The sequence below is a fragment of the Narcine bancroftii genome, chromosome 4 (assembly GCF_036971445.1).
Source record: "Narcine bancroftii isolate sNarBan1 chromosome 4, sNarBan1.hap1, whole genome shotgun sequence".
Taxonomy (NCBI): Eukaryota; Metazoa; Chordata; class Chondrichthyes; order Torpediniformes; family Narcinidae; genus Narcine; species Narcine bancroftii.
The window spans coordinates 90,754,989-90,767,509 of record NC_091472.1 but is presented as its reverse complement, the minus strand read 5'-3'; the positions used below and the strand labels follow the sequence as shown (position 1 = coordinate 90,767,509).

At 37.3% G+C, this 12,521-nt stretch overlaps 1 protein-coding gene across 15 annotated transcripts in view; it reads right to left on the bottom strand.

Annotated features, from left to right (window-relative positions):
* map4k3a (mitogen-activated protein kinase kinase kinase kinase 3a) overlaps window positions 1–12,521 on the bottom strand; it is a 350,582-nt gene that overhangs the window by 188,155 nt on the left and 149,906 nt on the right. For 14 of the 15 annotated variants that reach the window (XR_011355889.1, XM_069931965.1, XM_069931966.1 and 11 more), the window contains 2 exons: window positions 5,595–5,659; window positions 4,062–4,117 (listed from right to left, as the gene is read on the bottom strand). Coding sequence is in view for 14 of the 15 variants with exons in the window: in XM_069931965.1 (XP_069788066.1) it covers window positions 4,062–4,117; window positions 5,595–5,659 (121 nt within the window). In the remaining variant the exon portion in view is untranslated. Of the gene's footprint in view, window positions 1–4,061; window positions 4,118–5,594; window positions 5,660–8,225; window positions 8,284–12,521 lie in introns of those variants that run through there. The other variant, XM_069931977.1, reaches the window with a different exon arrangement.

Below are 12,521 nucleotides of genomic sequence, written 5' to 3'. Positions count from 1 at the left end.
GAGCATTTGTTTGGAAGCCAAAACTTTGATCTGAATTTTAGCAGAAGACTCTCCTTTCTGCATTATTTCTTGAACTAACCAATCAAACATTAATAATAGCTGACTGAGGGTGATCAACTATTGACAAAAATAGAATAACATCTTAGGGTCGTGGCCATGCAAAGGACTTGGACAGAACATGGTTGAGCTTTCTGTGAAAAGTATTAAATAGATGCCCAAAATATAGAAATCAAGATTTTCTTCATCAAAAATGGATAAAGCTTTCATTGTTAAATGGAGATTATAAAATAATATCTAAAATGTTAGCAAATAGAATAGTGAAATATTTAGTTAAATTAATAATTATGCATCAAACTGGATTTGTTTAAAAAAATAAAATTAGCAGATAATGTAACAGAGTTATTTAATAAGTGTAATAGATTTAGCACAGGTAAGAGGAGGACCTAGTGCAGTAATTACTTTAGACGCTGTAAAAACATTTGATAGACTTGAATAGGATTTTTTTTATTCAAAGCTTTAGAAAAATTTGGATAGCACCCATGTTTATAAATTGGGTCAGAGCTCAATATAATAAACCTAAAGCAAAAGTTGTGGCAAATGAGCAAATATCAGAATATATTTTCACTGACTAGATCAAGTAGACAAGGATGTCCATTGCCTCCTTCATTATTTATTTTAGCAATAGAGCCTTTAGCAGAATTAATTATATTTGATAATGATATTAAAGGTTTTAGAATGGGCAGAAAAAAAACCACAAGATTAGTTTGTTTGCAGATTATGTTATAATGTACTTAACTGAACCAGAAAGGTCATTAATTAAATTGTATTTAAGATAAAAAAGAATATGGTGTAGCATCTGGTGTGACAGAATATTTTGAGGTGGCTTGGGAGGAATTGCTACAGCAGCTTACACACACATTTTAAAACACAGAATTTTTGCAGAGGAGCAACAAAGTATCAAAATACAGCTTGCCTAGGAGAGCATGTGATTTTTGCAGGCAGAGACAGAACAGCTTTGCTCTCAGAGAGGGAAGAAGTGAGAGAGAAGGAGACACAGAAATCAGTTCCAGAGGGACAGGCTGGCAAACTCTGGAAGGCTGCCTGGTCAAAGGAGAAGACTGGCAGTCTGGAAGGTAACCTGAAAGAAAGAGGATCATCTGGAAAACCCTGAAGGGGGTAAGTTTCGCCAACAAGACTGATTGAGATGGAATCAGTTGCGGATGTCCTGGAAAAGGAATCGCTCTCTGAAAACCAACAAGAACCCTTCTGAGTGGTAACCATTTGCCTGTTAAACACCAAAGCCTGGTGAACTTTGTTAATGCTAACTTCTGTGCACATTACACGAATTGCCTGCAACTGGCGAGATTGGACTATGATCCAAATAACTTTTCTAATCTTAAATATACATTACACACACTTGCGCTTAGTATTAGAGGAGGGATTAAGTAGGTTAGGTAGGTTAAGTAAGTAGGTTAAGTAGTAAGTTAAAGTTTAATTCTGTTTTCTTGTTCAAATATAATTAAGAACTACTTTTGTTTAAGTAATCATGTGTTGTGGTGAATATCTATTGCTGCTGGTTTTTGGAGTCCTCTGGACTCCGTAACACTGGTTACAAAATAAATTGTGATAAAAGTGAAATAATGCCGATAGTTACAGCAGATTATAAGCAATGTAAAAGAGGAAGTCAGTTTAAATGACAGAGAGAGGTAATTAAATATCTAGGTATTAAAATAAATAATCATTTACATAATTTTTTAAAATTGAATTATACACCTTTGCTTAAGAAAATAGAAGATTTACTGAAATGGAAGGTACTACCTATAACTCTAATAGGAAGGGTTAACTATAAAAATGAATATCTTTCCTAGAGTACAATATTTATTTCAAACTTTATCTATATTTATACCATTAAAATATTTTCAAGAACTAAGTGTGTAAGAAAATTTATTTAGAAAGGAAAAATAGCAAGAATATTTCAAGTTTTTGGCACATAGTTGTCTTTTTTACATCATCAAATTCTTTTCTTTGTTTAGTCGTGAAAAAAGGAATACCTTTTCATGATCAAACTTGACTGGGCCATTATTCTGTTTAGAGTAATCTTATCTTGCTCCCAGAATTGCCTCCCGTTCTCAGTATTTATTGTTTAAATTTAATTGATATATGGAGGCGACTCAACCCCTTAGAAATAGACTATTCATTTTACTCTTTGTTCACATACAAAGATTTACTTATTTTTAATGTCTGCCCAGTTACAAAGTAGAGTGGTAAAAACTGAGTATTTGGCAAGACTTTTATCAGACCACTCGCCATTAACATTAACAAAAGCAAGAAAGTATGTACAGATGGTGCCTTAATGTTGCATTATTAAAAAGGAAGGATTTTTGTGCATTTATTAAGAGACAGACAGAAATATTTTGTGAAAACAATCTTCCCTCCACTGACAGTTTTCTAATATGGGATACGCTTAAAGCTTATTTGAGGGGACAAATTATTTCTTAGACTTAAAATCTTAAGAGAAAATATGCGAGAGAATTAGAAGGCCTAGAGAAGGATATAATAAAATTGGAAAAGGAATATCAGATATCAGAAACACAAGAAAAATAAAGAATATTAGAGAACAAAAGTTACAATATAATGCACTACAAATATTTAGAACGGAAAAAATTATATTAAAAACTAAACAAAAATATTATGAGCTAAGAGAACAGCACATAAAGTGTTATCTTGGCAGATTAAAGCAGAGAAGTCTTTCCATATAACACGATCTTGGGAAGACGATGGTCCTCCATTCTGGAGACGTGACCTACCCAGCCCAGTTGGATCTTCAGCAGCGTGGATTCGATGCTGACGGCCTCTGCCTTCTCTAGTACTTCGATGTAGGTGATGAAGTCGCTCCAATGAATGTTGAGGATGGAGCGGAGACAACGCTGGTGAAAGTGTTCTAGGAGCCGTAGGTGATCCCGGTAGAGGACCCATGATTCGGAGCCGAACAGGAGTGTGGGTATGACAACGGCTCTGTATACGCTAATCTTTGTGTCAACCAGTTCACCTATCTCGGCTGCACCATTTCATCGGATGCAAGGATCGACAACGAGATAGACAACAGACTCGTCAAGGCAAATAGCGCCTTTGGAAGACTACACAAAAGAGTCTGGAAAAACAACCAACTGAAAACTGCAATACTAACAAGGATAATAGGGGTGGCCTTCGTAAATGACCAGGAGCTTTATCTTTTGGGCTATCTTATTGAAAGAAGTAATAAACTAACTAAATTCCAAATTTCATTTGTTAAAATAGCTTTAGGTGCGGCTAAGGTATGTATTGCAATCACTTGGAAATCTAACTCCCCTCTACAGATAGTATGATGGAAGACCGAGTTGAACAGTTCTATACCTATAGAGATGATTACATACAATTTAAAGAACAAATATGACGTATTTATAAAAATAAGGCAACCATATTTGGATTATATAGGGGCCCAAATATAAATTTTTAAACTTGCTACTATTATAAAAATATAAGTGACCTCCCCATGAAGTTTTTTTTTAAATCCAACTGGAAGCCTTGACAGTAATCAGATTTATACTGTGAAGGGGGTGGGGGAGGGGTTGTTGTGTTTTGTAAGAAAAAGGTATATATTTATACACATTTATATCTATATATTTTGAAAATGGGAAATTTTGATATCCATATTTATCAAAAAATATTCAATAAAAAATATAACAGCTGATAAGAGACCCTTACATTTACTTAAGCATTGTACTAACTGTAATAGAAAAATGATGTAACTTTCTTTGGGATATCCTAAAGTAATGAAAATCACTCTATAAACTCAGAACTGAATATTTTAAACATTTTCTGTTATTGTATTACAACAAATCTCTATTACCAGTTCATAACTTCAGACTGAATTCAAAACCAAATTCAAAAAATGTAAGTGCCATTGTCCATCATGTGAAACCTGAATTAAATCCTTGACCAATCTTTAAAATGAAATTGGGTAACATACACAACTCCCAGGAACTTCACAAAATATTAACAGAAAGAATGAAACAAGTTACCTGTAGTGTTTCTCTGCAGACATAAGCTATCTGTAGTTCTGATAAAGGTCCTGTCACTGTTAAGTTACAAAAAATAGCATTTAAGTCCATAAAACAAGTTCAATCAAATTAGAACTTCTCTAAAAATCTGTGACAGTGTACAAAAGACAAAGTAGCCAATTTAGACTATTTGCTTAATTTAACATGATCCTTTTTCAGGATTCAAATGCTAACTTTTCCAACTTCCATAAAGTATCTCTATACTTTGAATGAATTAAAGTTTCATGCTGACAATGGCCAATCACTAAGTGAATTAAAGTTTGGGGGGGGGGGGGGGGGGGATGGTTTCATTAATTCTGAGTTCATATTGATGCATTGGTAGATCTGTTACACTAGTGGTTCTCAACCTTTTTCTTTCCAATCACATACCACTTTAAGTAATCCCTATGCCATCAGTGCTCTGGGATTAGTAAGGGATGGCTTAAGATGGTGTGTGAGTGGGAAGGGTAGGTTGAGAATCACTACTCTAGATCCAATTGTTAAAGAAATATTTTGCTTGAGAAAAATTCTCATTGGTCCATTTCCTTTGGAGTTATGAAATCGTGTGCATAACGAGTCAATTAGGTACGATTAAAATAGTGGTTTTCAAACTTTTTCTTTCTACCCAAATACCACCTTAAGCCATCCCTTACTAATCCCAGAGCACCGATTGCATTGCGAATATTTAAAGTGGTATGTGAGTGGGGAAAAAAAAGTTGAGAACCACTGTGTTACAACAATTTTTGCAAAAGCATTGCACCCAATATTTATATACTGGCTCATTTTTCTACCCTGAAGCTCTTGTGTGTTCCTTTCAATTCCTCAATATCTCTAAAGCACATAAAACTCACCAAAATAGAATAAAGCTAGACAGTTTATTCATTGGAATATCACTAACACAACAACTAGCTCCAAGGAATGAGACTCAGCATGTTTCTCTGAATTGTAAGTCATTTCTCTTATTAACTCAACAATCTATATGTCCAAGACAAATGAGACACAAGCTACCTCAGGACATGATGCGAAGAAAAATAACAAATTATTCAGGAGGATTTTTTTAAATAACAGCAAGTTATTCTAACCTTACAAAAGGAAGAAACCAAAACCTAATTGCTTCACTGGGAAGGAGGCCTATAAATTTTGAGCAGAGTCCTTGGGGGCTATATCTGAAAAAAAGGTTGAGAATGGTTGGTTTACTAGACACTGAGGGCCAGTGGGGAAGTCCCTCAAACAGAAGTGGGACTAACCAGGAGATCACATTAGTGGCAATGGTGCAGTGTTGTATAATTAATGATTAACACTACAATGTCCACTAACCAATGTGAATAAAATTGCAGTGTTTTCTTTTGCATCTTTTTTATTGTGAATCAAGTTTATTTTTGGAAAAAATATTAGAGCCTATCATGCAGAAAAATGGGTAAAGCCACAATGCTATGAATGTAGAACTTACACATATTTTTACACATTTGTATTTATTCTCCAAACATCATTCTAAAAATTGATTTGCATACTCACCATGATAAATATCTTGCAATGACCCACCGCCACAAAACTCCATACAAATCCACAGCTTGTCGCGTCTGAAATAAAGGCAAAAGACATTTCCATTTCCCAATTTGTAACAATCATACATCCTGTGACACGATAGACACTCATAAAAATAGAGTACTTTTACAACAGCGTCAAGAGCATCTAGATTCAAACCATTTATACATAGATCAGAACAGCACAGAAACAGGCCCGTTTGGCCCTTCTTCTCTGTGCTAAACCATTTTTTTGCCTAGTCCCACTGACCTGCACCGTCCATAGCTCTCCATACTTCTCCCAACAATGTACCTGTCCAAATTCATCTTAAATTTTAAAATTGAGCCCACATTCATCACCTCTGCTGGCAGTTTATTCCACATTTCCACCATTCTATGTGAAGAAGTTCCCCATCACATTCCCCCTAAACTTTTCCCCTTTCACTCTTAATCCATGTCCTCTGGTTTGTATATCACCTAGGGTCAGTGGGAAAAGCCTATCTACATTTACTCTGTCTATACCGCTCAATATTAAATACCTCTAACAAACCTCCCCTTATTCTTCTACGCGCCAGGGAATAAAGTCCTAAACTGTTGAACCTTTCCATGTAACCCAGTTCCTGAAGTCTGGGCAACATCCTAATAAATCTTCTCTGCACTCTTTCTATCTTATTGATACCTTTCCTGTAGTTAGGTTACCAAAACTACACACAATATTCTAAATGTGGCCTCACCAATGACTTGTACAACTTTACCAAAACATCCCAAATCCAATACTCAACACTATGATTTATGAAGTCCGATATGCCAAAGGTTCTCTTTACAACCATGTTTTGCCACCTTCAGGGAATTATGTATCTGTATTCCCAGGTCCCTCTATTCTACCACACCCCTCAGTGCCCTACCATTTACTGTGTATGCCCTTTCTTGGTTTAGCCTTCCAAAATGTAACACCTCATACTTATCTGCATTAAATTCCATCTGCCATTTTTCAGCCAATTTTTCCAGCTGGTCCAGATCCCTCTGCAAATTTTAACCCACAACACCTCCAATCTTTAGTGTCCTCTGCAATATTGCTGATCCACTTTACGACATTATCATCCAGATCATTGATATAGATGACAAACAACAATGGTCCCAGCACCGATCACTGAGGCACACAACTAGTCACGAGCCTCCAGTCTGAGAAGCAATTGTCTACCACTACTCTCTGGCTTCTCCCGTACAGCCATTGTCAAATCAGTTCACTACCTCACCTTGAATACCTAGCGTCTGAAGCTTCCAGACTAACCTCCCATGTGGGGCCTTGTCAAAGGCCTTATTAAAGTCTATCCATAGCCTTTCTGTCAACTTTCCTGGTAAGCTCTTTGAAAAACTCTATAAGATTAGTTACACATGACCTGCCACACACAAAGCCATGTTGACTATCCCTAATCAGTCCATGGCTATCCAAATAATTGTATATCTGATCTCTTAGAACACCTTCCAATATTTCACCTACTACTGACATCAGGTTCACTGGCCTATAATTTCCAGGGTTACTTTTGGTGCCTTTTTTAAAACAACAGAACAGTATGAACTTACCCGTGTTTAAGGATATTTTAAATATTTCTGCCAGAGTCCCTGAAATTTCTACATTAGCCTCCCTCAAGATCTGAGGAAAATACCTTGTCAGGCCCTGGGGATTTATTCACCTTTATTTGCTTTAAGACAACAAGCACTTCCTCCTCTTTAATCTGATGTTCCATGACCTCATTGCTTGTTTTTCTTACTTCCCACAACTCTGTGCCCGTTTCCGAGTGAATACAGATGTAAAAAACATTTAAGATCTCCCCCATCTCTTTTGGCTCCAAAGAAATCCAATCACTCTGATCTTCAAGGGGACCAATTTTGTCCATGCTATCCTTTTGCTCTTAATAAACTTGTAGAAATCCTTTGGATTTTCCTTCCCATTGTCTATCAAAGCAACCTCGTGTCTTTTTTTTTGATTTCCTGATTTTTTTTCTTAGTTTTCTTGCATTTTTTATACTGCTCAAATACCTCATTTGCTCCATGTTGTTATTTCCTGCTGTACACCTCTCTCTTTTTCCAAACCAGCTCCAATATTCCCTGAAAACCAAGGTTCCCTATGCCTCCTGACAGGACATACAAACTCTGTACTCTCAAAATTTCACCTTTGTAGGTCCTCCACTTACCACAACTTATCCCAATCCACACATTCTTGATCCTTCCTCATTTCCTTAAAGTTAGCCTTTCTCCAATTTAGTATCTCAACCCGAGGCCAAGGCCTATCCTTTTCCATAATTAACTGGAAACTAATGGCATTATGATCACTGGACCCAAAATGTTCCCCCACAAATACTTCTGTCACCTGTCCAGTCTCGTTCCCTAAAAGGGGATCTACTAGCATTGCATACTCTTTTGTTCGTACTGCTATATATTAATTTAGAAAACTTTCCTGACCACATTTGACAAACTGAGTCAATAGGTGGAAAGTTAAAATCCCCTACTAATGCAACCTTATGTTTACTGCAGCTGTCTGCTATCTCTCTACAGATTTGCTCATCCAATTCTCATTGATTATTGGGTGGTCTATAATACAACCTCATGAGTGTGGTCATACCTTTCCCGTTCCTCGGCTCCACTCATATAGCCTCAGTAGATGAGTCCTCTGGTCTGTCCTGCCTGAGCACAGCTGTGATATTTTCCCTTTACAAGCAATCCCACTCCTTCTCTTTTCATTCCCACTGAAGCATCCAAGCACTCTCTTTGGATCAAGAACCAGCATTTCTTTGAAAAAGTTTCCCAGGGTCTTAGACTGCAAAATAACAAGCTGATTATATCATCCCCACCTTCAAGTCACAGAAACTTTAGAAAAGGAGGCTTAAGAACACACACAAGGCAGATCCTGGTGCTGAGGAGAGGGAGAGAGCCTTGAGTCATTAAAAGCTAGCCATGGGATTAGTTAACATTGGAAGCATGTTCTGGGGACTCAAGTTTCTTTTTAATTACTGTCATTCAAACTGTGTTCTTCAAGATGGTCACAGAATTTCATAGCTGGGCTTCGTGAAAAAATTATGACAGAGATCGTGGAATTTGGACAGGGCAGGAGGGGAATCATCAGGCTTTCCTGCAGTTGGGAGGTGTAGGAAAGCCTTGCTTTACACTCTCTTCGGAAGGTGAATGCCAAAATGTAACAGGTCTCTTTCACAATACTGGACTCCAGGTGGTAAAGCACACCAGTTCACCACAGGATCACTGTCAGGCAATTTTAGTCTTCAGATTCTTGCCTTCGTACTGCCAAACATTAATTTTAATAAGCAGACTAAATAAGTGGATGGAAAAAAAGAGTCTGGTGATTTATAATCTTGAAATTTTCATAAACATGTAAAAGTCACCCTCACAAAATTTAATCTGTATGCAATTTATAATTTGTATGTACAATTGGCTTTGGTAGGTTGCTTGATTATCTATTTACATGAACCACAACTTTTATGGCATGTTTAATCTTGTAAGACAACACAAGAATTAGCGAATGAAACATGATACTTATGAGAAATGAACTGGAAGAAGACGCATCTTGGAGGGCTTAAAAAATGCAGAAGACAAGTATGCAGTCAGTTCCAAAAATTAAAAAAATTAATTAAAACCAGTCAAAGTATGTCCATAAGCACAGGCATGATTATTGAATGAAATGACACATTCAGCCGATAACTTCAAGTTTTACAAAAGGAGCCTTTCAAGAATGGAGGTAACATAATATGAATGTAAGTTTCAGCAACAGATCAACTGAGAGAGGATAGAGATGAATGGGTGAAAAGTCAGCGGTTCTAGCAGTGCCTTGAAATGCAAGTTAGTTCACCTTGGGACCAAAGCAAAGGGGGCATTCTGATAATTCAGAAATGCTCTATCAACTAGTTCCTCTTTTTCCACTTGGGATGGTTTCAGCCTCAAGACCATCAGATTCATCATACATAATCATACTGATTTCTCAAGTGCCCTGCTGCACATTTTAAGGGCAAGTTTCAGCATTTTGCTTATAAATTCTGTCCCTGTCAAATTGTGTTACATTCTTCTTGAACTGCTCCAAAATCTGGATAACATTTGATGTCCTTTCAATCATCTCTGAATTTGCTTCTAAGAATGCTGGTCTGCAGGCCATCAGAGGATTTGTCTGATTTTAAATCACCTCTGGTAGTTTCTCTTTGATTATTGTCATTAGAACCCTATTTTCCTTCCATTTGGTTACAATGATCACAAATTCTACAATGAAGACAAATACATTTCTTCCTTGTCTCTGACTTCTTCATTCCCATTATTTTTTTATGGCATTGTTCAAAAGGGACCTGCATTTGTATTTGAAATTCACTGTTTTATCCAATTTGTTTTGCTCTAAGCTATTTAATAATTCTCACTCTCTTTGGATCAACCTTTGGTCAATTGTTTCCCAAAGCACCCCTTTATTCTTAAAAGCCTCTTATAAACTATCATCCTCAACTTCCCAAACTTTTTATGGATGAAATAGTTTTATCAGGATATTTTATTTCTCTATGGAACTTGGATGTTTTTTTAATGTTTGCTATTGTTTATCTATGAGTGAATCATATACTTACGTGATTAGCTTTATTCGTAGTTTTAGTTTTCAGCCAATCTCATTCATTCTTCCTCAATAGCAGACAAAATTTTTGCATGCTCTTGCTACTCTTTTGCAAAGATCGTAACTGTGAAATTGATTTTTACTCCTTGCTCATAACACAACATTTAACGCAGTTTGTTTTCTATTTGTTTCCAAATCAAATTGTTCATAAAATTGCCATCAATGCATTAGTCTCCTTCAAATCATTTTTGCCACTTACATCTCATTACACATGCACATTTTACCAGCTTTCCTTCAAATAATACTGTTTACTTATGCTCTATTTACCTTTAAACTTTACTGATGATTGTCAAATTTTCGTTAAATCTATAACTTTCTCTTTAACTAACATTTGTCTCTGCCCCTCCCCAACTTCTAAATTTTTTTTATTTTTAATTTAAAAGACCATTTCCTTCCCAAGGTCTTTTGCTTTAAAGATCTGTCCATACCCCTATTTATCTGATTCAAATCTAGTTTAAGTAGAGCTAGTTGCAAGGGAGAGCTGTCATTTACCATACCACTAGTGCTCAAAAACTCAGAATCAGAATTTATTATCACGAACAAGCCATGAAAATCGTTGTTTTGTGACAGCATCACCGTGCAAATATTCATATAAATCATCCTACAAAAATAAGTACAAATAGTGCACGAAAAGTCAAAGTGAAGCAGTGTCTTTGGTTCATTGATCATTCAGAAATCTGATGGCAGCAGGAAGAAGCTGTCCTTGTGCCGCTGAGTGCTCATCTTTAGGCTCCTGTACCTTTTTCCCAATGGTAGCAGAGTAAAGAGGGTTTGGCCTGGGTGGTGGGGTCCTTGAAGTGAGAGGCTGCTTTCTTAAGACACCGCCTCTTGTAGATATCCTCGATGGAGTGGAAGCCATGATGACGCAGGCCGAATTAACAACAGTCTGGAGTTTTTTCTTGTCCTGAGTGTTGGCACCACCATACCAGTGATGCAACCAGCCAGAATGCTCTCCAAGGAACATTTGTAGAAGTTTTAAAGAGTCTTCAATGACATACCAAAATTCCTCAAACATCTCACAAGGTATAGCCGCTGGCGAGCCTTCTTCATGATTGGATTGACATGGATGTTGAAGGACTAATCCTTGGAGAATTTGTTCTTTCCTCTACAGGGTCCTCTATGAGGACTGGTTTGTATTCTCTTAACTTCCTCTTGAGGTCCACAATCATCTCCTTGGTTTTTCTAACATTGAACGGAAGGTTGTTGGGATGAGCTGATCTTTCTCCCTCCTGTACACTTCCTCAATGCCATTTGTGATTCTGTCAACAACTGTGGTGTCATCGGTAAATTGTGGATAGCACTGGAATTGAGCCTGGCCACACAGTCATGGGTGCATAGTGAGTAGAGCAGTGGGCAAAGCATGCATCCTTGAGGTGCAGCTGTGATGATAGTTAGTAAGGAGAGGACGCTGTTTCCAGTTCGTTTTGACTGTGGTCTTCTGAATGATGAAGTTAGGGATCCAGTTGCAGAGGCCCAGGGTTTGGAGTTTCTTGACCAGCAATGAGGGAATAATGGTGTTGATGGCTGAGCTATATATGAGTTGCTGTTTTCGAGGAGATCCAGAGGTGAGTGGAGAGTCCAAGATATTGCGTCTGCTGTGGAGCAAATTGCAATGGGTCCAGACCTTTGCTTAGGTATGTGTTAATTCTGACCACGACCAATCTTTCAAAACATTTATTTACAGTAGATGTTTTGTGATAGTCATTGATGGATCTCACAATGTTCCTCTTGGGCACTTTCTTCCCATGACTCAATTGAGTTTCATCGTAAGTGGCTTTCCTTCAGTCATAACTTCCCATATTCAGCAAAGCCTTTTCCTCTTCCTAAGCTGCAGTAATATATAACATTAATCTAACTGCCTTATATTATTCCCATCACCAACAGTCACACAACCATGGCAACAAAACTCTTTGGAGGTATATCATCTGAATCACTGCCGGGGACAGTGAAGGATATTAGTGATAGCAATCCCTTCACCAGGGACCTCTTATCAAGAAAGTTCTCCTGGATTGCTGCATGTTTGACACGAAAGACATCTACAGTCTCCTGGACTTCCCACATAATGGTCACTGCGATGCTACCCTCAAGAACCCACCGAGACTTCCAAGGGAAGGGAGCATAACTCCATTCTCACTGCTGAAGGAGCACACATTCCTTACCCTTCCAAAGGAGAAGGAATAGATCATGATTGTGCGCAGGTTCAATGCACAAATGTTAGTCATGGGTGTGCTCCCCTTCCTAGACAGTTGCAGGGAACTGTGA